The 13,905-nt window shown below is 50.6% G+C and overlaps 1 protein-coding gene across 1 annotated transcript; it reads right to left on the reverse strand.

Moving 5' to 3' along the window:
• Window positions 1-221: 221 nt before the first annotated feature.
• Window positions 222-7,223, reverse strand: LOC130888994 (apolipoprotein L3-like). The gene is made up of 4 exons (XM_057792424.1): window positions 7,126-7,223; window positions 4,034-4,122; window positions 2,794-2,920; window positions 222-1,226 (listed from the first exon to the last, which is right to left on the reverse strand). Exons 2-4 carry the CDS (start codon window positions 4,044-4,046, stop codon window positions 332-334), a joined length of 1,035 nt encoding a protein of 344 aa, XP_057648407.1. The 5' UTR covers window positions 4,047-4,122; window positions 7,126-7,223; the 3' UTR covers window positions 222-331.
• Window positions 7,224-13,905: the final 6,682 nt, after the last annotated feature.

A 13,905-nucleotide genomic window follows, 5' to 3' on the forward strand; every position in this document is an offset into this window, starting at 1 on the left:
CTCATGGCTTATCTACATAGCACACACCTTCTCTTGGGTTTGTGTTCTGTGGCTTCTTCTTTCTCATGCTTTGTTTCTGGTAGCTGAGATGGGGAGGGCTTTCCAGTCTTTGTGATAACTGGCTTCTTCCACGTTTAGTCCAGAGGCCATTCTCTCCAGTCCCTCCCTGGCACCTCCTCTGGTCCCTGTCTCAGGCTCCAGTTGGACACACTTAACCTTCCATGTTCAGCCATAGGCCTGTGTCTCCGTCCCAAGGACTTGGCCGGACTCTTGTTCCCCTCTAACAATGTCGCCACAGTCCCCATCTCTGTTCACTTCCTACCCTCTGACCTCAGCATGTTTTGGGGGATGGGGAGACTAATTGGGAGATAAGCAGAGTGGTGTAGAATTTTTCGAGCTTCCCCATCTTCTCCTCCAGCTCTTGAGCCAGCTCCCTGAGAGCTTCAGCTGACTCTGACTGTGCCCCTTCGTACAGATGCTTTGACGTCTTCACAAGGCTGTCCACATCTTGCAAGAGAGACACACCTGCAGCGGTGGCCCTCTTGATGCGGGCTTCATCGCTCATCGCCAGAGGGGTTCCTCTCAAGGTGGCCCTCACCTGTCTAGCACGCTGGTCGGGGATCTTTCCTGTTTTGGCGAGGATCCTGGCATCTTCTTCTAAGCGAGGGTTGGCTCTTACCAGCCTGAGGGCATCCATGTGTTGCTCAAGGGCTTCAAGATCTTTGGTGATATCTCTGGCAGCCTGAGGGAACTTGCTGGCAATCCTGGCCACGGCTGCTCCAGCCTCCAACACATCCATGCCAGTTGAATCATGGTGACCGGTTTTCACTTCATCTGAAAACCTGCTTGCTTCCTCCACGATGGAAGTAGCAACATTAGTCACGGTAGCTGCTACCCCCAGCCCCAAGCCAGTGGCAGAGAGCATCAGACTTCCCTCTGCTGTCACTGGTGCCAGAAACAGACCAAAGAGGTCCAGCACGTCGGAGAAGGTGCTGAAGGAGTCAGCCACTACGTTGGAGATGGCGCAGCCCTTGTGAACCTCCTCAGCGCGGTCAGCCAGGGCGTGGAGCTGCCTGATGTGCTCCTCCACCTCTGCCTTCAGGTGACGAAATGCTTTCAGAAACCTCTTCCTGCCCTGCAGGTCTTTCTGAAGTCTGTCTCTGTCTGCTAGGGCCGAGAGTGCTGTCAGGTCCCTCAGCACTTTGTGAAGGGCCACTGCCTTATCCCTGTAAGAGCGGAGGTCAAGTGCATGAGAAAGATGCCTCTCGTCTGTGTAAAACAGGCGGTCATAGCCCCCTGCATTTATGTGTCCAGTCACCACCCAACAGGAACTCTAAAGGTGCGCAAGTTCCACTTTGGTGGGTGATATTAGGTATTTCAAAGACAAACTTTGTTGTCCTCAGTAGGGGGGAATCACCATAAGGGCTGGAGAGACACTCAGTGGGGAAGGAGCTTGCCATGTGAGTACGCAAGCTGGAGTCCCATCCCTCAAACAGCAGTAAAAAGAGCCGGACCCCGAGGATGGCTTTGTAATCTCGGTGCTGGGGAGGCAGAGACAGGTGGACCCTGGGACTCACTGGCCGTGTTGTCCAGGCTACTTGGCAAATGAGAGTCCAGTGAGAAACTCTGCTTCAAAAACAAGGACAGTACCTAAGGTACATCTGAGGCTATCCTCTGACCTCTCGATGTACAAGGACAGTACCTAAGGTACAGCTGAGGCTATCCTCAGACCTCTCGTACTTATGCACACCTCGCACACACATGAACACACACATGTTTGCACATGTCTCATCGTAGTCAACCTGAGAGGCAAGTTAGTGGTAGACATTGCAAAATTGTGCTTAACTACCAGGTAAATGCCATCACCTCCAGACAGATTTGCTGAGGGTTGGCTCATTGCCACTACCACCACCACCATGTGTGTGCTGAGGGGAGTCTGCCGATGAACACAGAACCCCAAATGACATCAATGCCCTCTTCATTCTTTGTGTGCTGCAGAGAGATCATTTTCCCCAAAGACAAGATTTCTCATTCTCCTCAGCTGCTGGAATGTCCTCTACAGCCCTGGCCTGCCAGACAGGTGTGTTCACCTGAGCACTTCAGCCGTGAGACCATCTAACTTGAGCATCCCGAATCTGGAAGATTCTAAAGACCAGACCAGTCTTTGACCAGGACTGCTTCCAAGTTCACATCTCTGCATCCTATTCAGAGTTTAATCTAACTCAGGACCCAAAGACAGACCCGAGGAGACACTGTACCCTGGGCTTCCTCTTTCCCGTATGACCGTTACCCGGTTTACAACCAATTTGCATATTCTGGTTGGTTTATCGAGGAGCGGTGGCTGAACATGACTTTTCCTGGCACAGACTGTGACCAGGAGCTTGGTACCACATGCAAGCAGTGGTCAGCCGCTGTCTCCCAGTCTTAAGCATAAGCTTAGCAGCTGTTACCAATCTATGTGTTTCTTTGGCTCTGCCCAAGTTCAGCCAAATTAGTAGTAAAGAATAATGCCATCTGACCTTGACACGTGTGTCCGTGCCCATGTATTACACAAGTCTTACATGCTACAATCCACTAATCAAAAATGAAATGATCCTTTCCCCTGTGGGCACCATGTCCCCTCAATCTGATGTAGCTGCTTGCCAGGGACAGCGTGTTAGAGTTGTTTCCGAGAATTGTTGAGGAATGTCCTCGACTCCATCTCCTGGGACTGTCTGAAGTGTGTGTGCCTGCCCAGGAGATCCTGTCATGAAGGGGTTTGGGGGCAGTGCTGGGGCATCCCATAGAGGTAACCTGGGCAACTTGGCCTTGGATACAAACGCCTCCCAGGCTCCATCTTCGGTCATCAGGCGATGCAGGCCATCTCTGCCTGCCATGTTCTGGAGGTGCCCAGGGGCTTCACCGGTGAAGAGTCTGCTCTCTACGTGAAACAAAGAATAAAGTTAGAGACAAGTCAGAGGGGCTGAGGTGGCGTGGAGCACAAGGTTCTTAGTGTCATGTCCTGAGCGTTTGTCACATGCCGTTCTGCTTGATGGATTCACCAGTGTTGTGGTGTTGTGTCCTTTGGTTTCTATGCAGTAGTCGTGAGGCCCTGGGTCTATATTTATAGGTAGAGTCTACATGGAGTGAAGCCATTGCAATGAAGTAATATAAAGCGAGTCCCTAATACACAGTCCCGGTGAACTCCCTCCATCCCTCTCTCTCTTTTTCTCCCTCTCCCTTCTGTTACTTTTCATACAAACACAGCAGCAGAGGCATCTGCACCTACAGTGAGCCTGCTCCCACTGCAAGCCAGTCAGAGAGCCCTCACGCTAACCAACCTGCTTCACCTTCCTCATTTACATTGGCGTCCAGAGCTGAGAGAAAAGACAGACTTTTGTTTTCCCTTAATCTGTGGTATTGTGAGATATATCATGGGAAGGAGTTGTATACGGAGGTGTCACTGGGGAAGGGGAAACTCCAGTGCTGGTTTGCATTCACCTTGTCCTTCTGCCACATCAAACACTGTGGTACCTGTGCCTCCAAAGGTGACTTTCTCTGCCTCTGACACCAGTTTATTGGGTCAAAGTGCAACATTGGAAAATGGAATAGAAATGATATCAGAGTGTGTTGAACACAGCAAGGTATTGTTTTTGGAGTTATCTTATATTCATAATGAATATGTCTAAGTAGATTACAGAGCCAATGATGACCTGCTTTGGACGAGACTGTAGAAGTATTTCTTCCCCGATGGGAGCTCTGCCCTCTCTGGATGTTCGGAAACTACACAGTCTACCACGTCGGTGAACCACGCTGACTTTGGGAAGTGTGATGGCGCCACATGCCCTGCTGTCCTCTACATCATCGGGCTCGCCTGGTCACAGCAGAGAGGACAGTTGGAGGGAAAGTAACCCCTCATATGTGCCCATATAGGGCTAGGACATGGATCCCTAGAGACTTAGAGCTAGGGCACACACCTTGGTTGCTGGTGGCCTCATCCTTATCTGGTGTGCAGATAAGAGCAGAGGGCAGCAAGGCCGAGGGTCACGCCTACCTCTAGAGGCCATGAGTGCTTCTGGATCCTGGTCGCCCGTCACGGGATCAGGGAGGGATTTTCCTGACAGCTCACTGGATGTCCCGGCTCTAGGAAGAAGAAACAGCTGGGCTAAAGTGAGGACAACTGCAGGAAAGGCGGGTGACCACATCTCTCGTTGTTCCACGGTCCCCTTCAGGGGGGCTGCCAAGAGTCAAAGTGACTTAATTCACAGAGCTCAGTCTTTCCCTGAATCGCATAGCTGCTATTTAACAAGACCAGGCTTCTGGCTGCCTCCTGTCTCCCTCGCCCCAGCCTGGGAAGAAGCCTACTGTCCAAGAGTTCCAAGGGAAGTGTGACACACTGAGGACATAGTTGTGAAAAAGATTCAGATCAAGCCGGGCGGTGGTGGCACACGCCTTTAATCCCAGCACTCGGGAGGCAGAGGCAGGCGGATCTCTGGGAGTTCAAGGCCAGCCTGGGCTACAAAGGGAATTCCAGGACAGGCTCCAAAGCCACAGAGAAACCCTGTCTCGAAAAACCAAAAAAAAAAAAAAAAAAAAAAAAAAAAAAAAAAAAACTAAAGTTGAAGCCTGGGCCATGCTCTGAGATATCCCAGCCTCCTCCAGGGAGCTCAGTAAATATCTCTCTTGTAAATTGCATCCTTGCAGGTACTGTGTTACAGTCATATGGCCACATCGAGTCCCTGTGCCATGGCAGAAGAAATGAAGTCCCTTCCTGGTCAAGTACACCTTGGTGGGTCCTTCCTCAGGTCTCCTTAAACAGGATACGGAGAAATTCCATGGCACAACTGGCCCTCACCTTCTCCACATACATCCAGACATTTCTGCTAGCACCACCCACCCGCAGCCTAGATCCTAATGAAGGTTCTATCTACCCTCCCTCCAGCCTTGGATCTTTGTGGTGAACCCTCTGCACCACTGGGAACAACCATTCCAGGGTCACTGAATGACAGGTGTGTCCCTGGGTCCTTGGGCTGGAGGACATCAACTTCACAGAAATAAGTCACTTCTGTCTCTTGGAAGAAAGCTGTGAGGTGTCCCTACCTGGATAGCCAAAGGTTCTCTTCTCTATTAAGCCTTAGCAGCATGGGGTGTTCCCAGGAAGATGGCATCTCTGACTTCCTACTGTGTGCAATAGCCACCCCCACCCCCTGCCCCCATTGTCCTCCACACAGAATTGGTTTTTCTCAGACTTGAGGTCGATAACACAGTGACTAAGTGACTTGATCCTGACCAACAAGGCACAAGAAGGATCCTGAGGGGTTTCTTGGGGCACCTGCTAAAGGCACGGTGCATAGAAGACATGCAGTCCCTTCTGCCTCACAGGAACAAGACCTCACAGGCTGTCAGCTGAAAAGTAGGAAATTCGGGCGACAGTAAGCATTGGTGAAGGGTCTGCACCGTGAATCTTGTAGTTCTGTGTGAGTCTGGGCAGGAGAGACGACTCAGGGGTAGACTTCTTGCCAGGTAGGCCCTAGGCCCTAGGCCCTGGGATTGAAGCCCAGTACCACAAAATTAAATAATTATATAAAATTTTGTCTTGCTCTACCTGTATTAAGCCCTCCATCTGGCCAGCAGGACAATGAGCCTTCTTGGATGAGTGACTCCCTGGTTATATCCCAGGAAATATGAGGATGAGCCTGTCCTTTTCTGCTCCTGGCCGACTGAAGTCCCAGGCTGAGAGCCTGTGTTCTCCATCAGCACTCGAGCTCTCAACACAGCATCTCCCGGTGTCTGCCTGACTTCTTCACTTGGGCAGAAGGGGTGAGGACAGCATGCTCCTCTCTGAGAGAATCCTTAATTCTCTCCCAGGGTCAGGTTCAGGACCTTGAACCTATCACAGAGGTCCCCAGCCTGATGCAGGCTCTTCTCCTAATCTCCTCAAACAACTTCCAGTTTTTTTCAGGCCTGCATTGGGCTGTTCCTCCCCATAAGATGCCTGCATCCCCCACCCACTGAAATCTCCCAGGCCTCCTCTTTCTGGCAGGCTTCTGCATTTCCTCTGTGGACTGAACACAGTGTTTTCCTGGGCCCCTCTCTCCATTAGTCTTGGTCCAGCACCAGTATCAGCCATGTTCCCAGTAGTAGCCCAATGATAGTTCCAGATCCATCTAAGCGGGTACTGTCGTCCTGAGCCCACAGTGCCCCTGATCTGGGCTCTGGGGGATATTTATTGGACACAGAGTCACTAATCGCTGAGGACATGGCGTCATTAAAGGATAATGAGTAATTGCTTTTTAATTTTCTTCTTCTTCCTCCTCCTCCCCTCACTTTACCTTCCCAATGTTTCTAGAACGTTCTCCTCTTCGACGGGCACAGGGGACTAAAACCCCTCCCTCAACACACACCTGAAGCCTGACCTTGCACTTTGTGATTAACACACAGCTCAGTGAGCTGTTTACCTGATTGTTCACATTTTCCCTTCCTGCCCCAACACTGACGCCCTTCCCCAGCTAATACACAGGGCACCATTTCTCTCTCCTCTATCCCTACAGATTGGACAGAGATCAGAGGATGTCCAGGGGAGGCAGGCCTGTGACCCACTTGCTCAGCCTCTTCACAGACTCCTCAGCAAAAGCCACTCCCTAGGTCCTCAGTTTCCCTATGGCATGGCAGAGATACACACTCAGAGACAGTTGGTGGCTCAGTCTCCGGGCTTCCTGTATCTCCAAGTCAGCATTTGTCCCCAGCTGGTCTAGGCAGCCATTGTCCTGGTCCACCGTCAGATGCTCTCAAGGACCAGCAAGTTCTGAGTCTCCTGCCCTCCTCCACATCCTTCAGTTTCTCCATTTCTCCAGCTGCTGGACACCCAGAATCTGCTTTCTGTCAGGTGTCTGCTGTCTGGACCCCTAGGCATCCTAGCCCCTGAGCTGAGCCCCAGACCACATGCTGACCCCATCTGAGGGTTTGTTCATCCTTTCTTGTGTTTAGTGCAGAGAGAAAGAGCCCCATGCCAACCTGGCTGAACTCTGGGCTGGCTATGATGCCTGAGTTCCCTGGGTTCATCCCTACAATGAGGCAATTATCCCTCTTTCCCCAGGTAAAACTGTGAGGATGAGGAGGCAGAGCAGCCAAGGAGGCTCAGCTTACCAAGGAGTCTCTGCAGGGATGAGTTTTCCAGGACCCAGATGGCCTAGGCTGTGTAGATCCCGTCTCTGCTGCACATGAGTCAGAAGGAGCAGCAGCCTCTGGCCTGATGGACCCAGCTGGGAAATGGAAAGCGAAAATCTCGCCTGGGCAGCCCTGATCCAATCTACACACTGGAATGGACACTTGGAGGGTGCCACCCACAGTCCCGCCCACCTCGCTGAGTCAACAGAGTGACCTCAGCTCAATACTCCCAATTCTGCTCTGGTCAACACATCTCTGGTTGTCTCCCTGTGGCAGAAAGACACACCACCACAAACTGGGGAGCCCTCCACAGATAACCCCCAGCCTCTTCCAGCTCTGGCAAGCCTCCCTAGTGCCCTAGCAACCCCTTCCCATCCCCTACTGCACTTCAGCGGAACATCCCTGTCTGAGTTGGTTGATGAGGACAGCACTGCTGATGGTGGCAGGCACAGTGAGTAGCCCCGCCTATGTGGATACTTCTGCCTCATGTTTGTGCTCTGTGCTCAGTTCCATCACACAGAACCTCTGAGAAAGCCCAGCGGCTTTCATGGCAGACTCTCTGACTCCCAGACTGGCTCCCATGACCCCTTGCATAGAGGAGCCAAAGCCCACTGCAGACAGGAAATTTGAGTCAACAACAGGTGTGACGACTGTGGAACAAGTCAGCTTTGTTCCACGCTGCATGGGATTTAAACAAGGCTGGACCTCATCGGCCAACCGACCCTTGTGTCAGGACAGGTTCCATTCCACTCATGTGTCCTTGGAGCTTGGTGGCCATCCTCACTCTTGAGAGAAGGACAGCAGGTGATATGGCCTCTCCACACTACTGCTGCCAACACGCTTACTTCCACATCGGGCTGGAGCTTAATCATCCTCCCTTATTGTCCAGACCTTTCCTGGTTTATAACAGACAGGAAGCTCATGTGTTAATACCCAGGGAGCGCCGTGGCTTTCTGCTGAGGATACTGAGCTATTGGGAGAGGTAATGGCTTAAATCTCAGGATTCAGAGACTTTCCAAGCCCAAGCCAAGATTTACCATCAGACATTAAAGTCTTGTGACCATACTTTCTACCTTAATGTTACTTGGAGTCTGGGCAGTTTAGTCTAAGCACCCACATCAAGTAGCTCACAGCCTCCTGTAATTCCAGGTCCAGAGGAGCTGACACCCTGTTATGATCTCTGTAGGCACGGCACACAATTGGAGTACACACAGACAACCAGGCACTAACACACACACACAGAACCAATAGAATTATGAAATGTAAAGTTATTTTTTTGCTGCTCTCTTTCTCCACACTCCCTTGCTCTGTCTCTTTTCCCTCCATCACCAAGGGTTTAGCCTGACAGTGAGAAATTCACAGTCAGGTGCAGATCGTTAAAATGTCCACAGACAGCTGAGTGACAGCCTGGAAGGGGTCTCAGAGCAGAGCAGAGCAGACAACGAACCAGAACATTAATACAGTCCTGAACAGAGTCAACTTGGAGCAATAGGACAGTTCACAGATTTGCCTGAAAGAGAGAATTAAGGATGCCAACCTCCAGGTAAACAAGGAGAAACCATCTCACTTGGACATCCTGAAGATAACGCTAAAAGATGGATCACAGACCAGTGACATGACAAAAAATGTCATGCAGCGTGGCTGCCACTCCAGAGGTGGGGATGCTGAAAAGACCTTTGTTCCAGATGCAACTGCAGCCATTGGGAGTGTGGCCTTAATGCAAAGGGAAGTAACCCTGCTTTGGCTTTGGGAGGAAGGGATGATCACCAGCACCACCCAGTGGACCTCCGAGGGGTCTGCAGCCATGACATCTAGGTACCCTGGTTATTACAACCATCAAGTCCACACCATGGACTCGAACATGCTAGACACTGTACTAGGTACCCAAAACATGTCCAGCTCTCTCCTGGTCTCCCTTTTTCTAGGGACATCACATAGTAGGGACAGGTGTCTTTCAATTGACTATGTGAAATGGGGCATCTGAAGTCACTCAAGAGGAAAACATCCCAGGTCTGCAAAAACAGGGAAGAGAAGTGCATCCCTTGTTCACAGCTCTGGGTGGACACAGGGAAACAGAAGAGGCACTCACTGCCCCCAGCCCTGAGTCTAGCCAACCACCTGATTTTGAGAAGAAGCCTATATGTCTTTGCTCAGATGACACAGCAGAGCCCAAATCACAAGTGCCAACTTCCAGGAGGGTCGTAGAGGAACTGTATGCAGAAGATGGCGTGTAAGCCACAATTACCCTATTTTCATGAGAAAGTACAGATAACTCACCTCAGTTTGACACACATATGCAGGTCAGGGATGGCAGGTGTATCTACGGAGGGACCGCAGTAGCTCTGTGATTCCATTTCAGACAGGATCTAGTGATTGGCACAGAGCCTATGCTCACCTTCAAAACTCCTGCTGAGCCCTGAGGATGGTGCCAGTGAGCTTTAAAGAGAGAGGGGACCAACTTCAATGGTGCCCACATAGGAGTGGGAGGAGAGAAAGGAGGGCCCATGAGACTCACTCCCCCTCCCCCTGCAGTTCCTCATAGTGGGGCAAGGTCACCACTCACTCCTTAGTCGCCAGAGAGACGGTTGGCCGGCGTCCCTGTCAGGCCATTATGTTTAAAATATCTCAAAATGTGGTCCTAGTCTCCACCTCCTTTGCTGTCGTAGATGAAGGGCGATAGGGCCGCTGCTATTGATGCAAGCTAGTCAATGTATTCCAAAGCCAGTCCCCACATGAGTGAGCCCACAAGTGTTATAAGTAAACGGACAGCTGACAGATCTATCAGACTATCCACGGAGTGTATACACTCACTCCACCTGGAGAAGCTGTTTTTGCAGAGCTATGGGACAAGCTTTGGATAAGTCACTGTCAATCTGTAAAAATCTTGTGAACTCATGACATTTCTCCCTTCTATAGTATCCCTGCAGTGTATGAACCGACTTTTCCTGTAGGGCAGCTGGATACCTCCCCCCACACCGTGAAGCCATGACGTGAAAAGGATTCAGTCAAGTCCTTTTCTCATAGCCAAAATATACATAAAAATGCTCCCCACAAACTTTTTTTATTGACAGTAGTCACTGATAAGAAAGGAGCCTCATACAGCAGGCAATGTGTCTGCTCCAACAGCCGACTCGGGAAGGTGGAATCTACCGTCTCCTGCTCTGACGTAACAGACTGCTAATATTCTGAATTTACCCTCCACTTTGGTTTCAACTAACATGAGATCATAGCCCAGGAAATTAACTGTTTGTACAGGAAAAAGTTCTGAGTCTCTAAAACTAGCTTCAGAGAGAAAAATTCTCACCTGGGTACCAAGCTTTTGCAGTGGCACATGAGAGTTTACTACAGGCTGTCAGTGTTAAAAATGGGCCTGGCATCCTGGGTGTCAGTGAGACAGATGTTAGCATTCAGGCACCTGTACTGGCCTTGGGGTCCTGACAGGATCCGTCCTCACTGCAGTCACTAAGAGTTCCTCCTGTGCACATCTGCTGTGTTCCCCTTTAAAAGGTGGGCCTTCTCACTCCCCCCCCCCCCCCCCGTGTGTGTCTCTTCTGCTGCTCCTGTCCCTAGAGGCTGGTCTCCCCTTTCCCCTTCCCCTTCCTCCCATTCCCTTTCCCCCAACAAACACACTCCACGTGGGCTCTGTGGCACAGCATCTTTCTCACTCTCGCTGCTTTTAAAAATTACAACACTGGGAAATTCTACACTGAGAAGTCACGTCCTGCAATGAGGCTCACACAGGAGGTTTACTGGAAGAGGAGGGAGAAAGGGGAGAGCGGGTCAGAAGGGGGCAGGAATGGGGCAAGACTGGTCCCTGTGGACAAGAGTGGTGAAAGAGAGAGAGAGACAGAAAGAGAGGGGAGAGAGAGAGACAGACAGAGACACAGAGACACAGAGAGACAGACAGAGACAGAGAAACAGAGAGAGAGACAGAGACAGAGAGAGACAGAGAGACAGACAGAGACAGAGAAACAGAGAGAGACAGAGACAGAGAGACGGTAGGTGGGCAAGGCCCACCGTTTAAAGGAATGTAGCAGATGTGCACAGGAGGAGCTCTTAGTGGCTGCACCTGAGGACGGATCCTGTCAGGACCCCAAGGGCAGGCCAGTGCAGATGCCAGAATACTAACGACAAGAGCAGCCACTTTCTGGCTCTGGTGAATGTCACCATTATCCTGCTCAGGACACAAACTCTCCCTCTAATCCCTGGAGGTCACCAGGATTCCTGCTTCCCTTGACCTCACATCATCCATAGCTCCGCATTAAAGACTATGGCAGGTGGGATTCCAACACTTCCTGTCCATTTCTTCTGTCCCACGCTGCCTCCTGTTACATGGTTGACTGTTTCATCCATTTTTCCTGAGCAGAAACTAATGTTTATTCATCCCAAGTCTGTAGAGCATCAGGCAGACGGACTCAGGTGACCTGAGACATTGTCTAGGCCAGCACCCCATTCCCAGCTCTGGAAGAAGCTGAGGCTCATGGACTGAGCCTCCTCCTTCCTTCCAATTTCAGATAACCTCAGTATCTTTTATAAATGATATTTAATTTCATTTATTAACTCAGTGTGTGCATGTGTTTTGGAGGGAATGAGTGGGTGCCATGGCGGGCTTAGGGGTGTCAGAGAACATCTTGAGGTGTCGGTGCCTGCCTTCCACAACAGGGGTCCCCCAGGATCAGGTTCACATCTCCAAGTTTGGAGGAAAGTAACTTCATCCTTTGAGCCATCCTGCCAAGCCCAAACCATGTCTTCAGACCCCAAGGGGTTGCACACTACACACCACAAACTGTTTGGCTTCTGATAAAATCTGTCTGCACTCACTGGATCCAGAATGCACTGCTGTGGAAAAGCTGAGCAGTAAAGAATCAAGCCGCACAGAGGGCTGTGGAGCTCAGGGCTGATTTCAGTGTCTGGCCTGGACCCAGCCAGAGCTTGGCAAAGTCCAGCCCAGACCGGGGTTTTCTCACTGTTTTTATGGGCTGAACAACAGTGTTGAATTCATACCCTGCACGGCCACCTGCAGAGGACGCTTAGAGAGGAAATCCAGTGCAGTCAGGCATGCCTTCAGAAGCTGGACTGACATGGTTCCAGCAGTTTCTGCCATGTCTGTTTGAATAGATAGCTTTCCTAAGTGTTAGCCGTTTCAAAGTCAGCGGGAGTGAAGGACAGTTGGGTTTCAGGTGAAGCAACAAGAACACAGGTCTGAGGTGAGCACTTTATCCTAAGTATGTTAGAAGTGGAGTTTTAATTCTACATAATCCCAGAGCCCTTGAGGAGGAATTGTTATTTAAGCTTCCGTGTGTACATAGTAGGTTGACTGCACCAGGTGCCCATTAAAGGTGATAAATGTGTAACACGTGTTTCTTTCTCTCCTTCACCACCACTGTCCCAGCACTGCGCATGTGGATCCATTTTAATTTCATTGGTCCCTTAGGTGCCCTGACCCCTGCCAAGGGTTCCACCTTCTCTGCTGTCATCACCACTACCACCCTCAACACCAACACCACCACTGTCACCATCCAGAGGTCACTTTCCAATGGGCAAAGCATAGGTTGGTGACATACAGGACACCCTCAGACACCTGAACTGAACACAGACCCCTCCAGGGGCAGCCGCTGCAGGCACAGTCCTGCTGTCTGTCACTGGAGTTCAGCAGGGACAACCTGGTCACACCTGCGCTGTCCTTCCTTCACCCTGTCCATCTCCGCTGTCCCTTTCTGGGTCCTCTACTCATCTCTGAGGCTCACTGGTCTCTGTCCATAGCCTTTCTTTTGTTAAGAGCACTTCTAACACCTGAGACACATTAAATATCATAGAAATCATTTTAATTTCTTTCTAAATGTATCTCTATTTTCAAAATATGCTGCTACCTACTAGAATACTTTCACCACCCATGAGGTAATGCTGTATCTATGAGAAGTGACCATGGGCGGTGTCAGTTCTCACTGACACCCACCATGCTTGTTTGTCTCTTTCGTAAAGGAAGGTGTGTTCCTGGTGGGCAGAACTTTGGAGGTGAAGTGGCCCTGGACTGGAAGCTGCAGGGAGCTCCCTGGGCAATGGAGACCTAAAGTGGTCATTCATTGAAAGGGCTACGATGTAGTAGTTTTGAGAGTCCTGAGAGCCTGGAAGAGTGCAGTGACAAAGGCACAGGCTCTTCAAGTAATCTGTGTCCTAAGGACCAGACTGATGGAGTCAGGAGAGAGGGCAGGGTTTAAGGTCAAGGATGTGGTGAGCTCTGGCGCTGGCTCCTGAGTTTGTTCAGGGACAGAATCTGAGCCCTGGCACAGTGTTCACTATCACACGGGCACAGGGGCTCAACAGTAGAGAGGACTCCATGAACTTTGACACTGAGGAGCAAGTTGCTAGGCAGCTCATGATGCAGATTGATTTCTTTCCCATGTTCATCCAGTACTCAGTTCTCTTACCACTCTGCACCCCCAGGGCAATGGCTTTGCCCACATCCAGCTGTCCCTTAGCCAGACATCCCTTCCAGGGAAGGAGAGAGGGGCTGTGCAACCCAAGAATGTTCCTCTAACAGACAAGACCCAGGAAGTACACAGGTCAGCTCTCTGTCTCAGGTGTTCAGAACTTGGGAAGAAGGCCACTTGAGTGGTAAGGAAGGAGGGGACATTGCTCACTGCTGCAGCCTCAGGGTGCTTCTGTGGCCAGAAGGGGAGGGTGAGATCAAGAAGGAAAATGGTTCTTGTATAAATTTCAAATATTCTTGTTAATCCACAATAAAGAAAACAGTTTTTA

This window comes from Chionomys nivalis, chromosome 17 (genome assembly GCF_950005125.1).
Source record: "Chionomys nivalis chromosome 17, mChiNiv1.1, whole genome shotgun sequence".
Lineage (NCBI taxonomy): Eukaryota > Metazoa > Chordata > Mammalia > Rodentia > Cricetidae > Chionomys > Chionomys nivalis.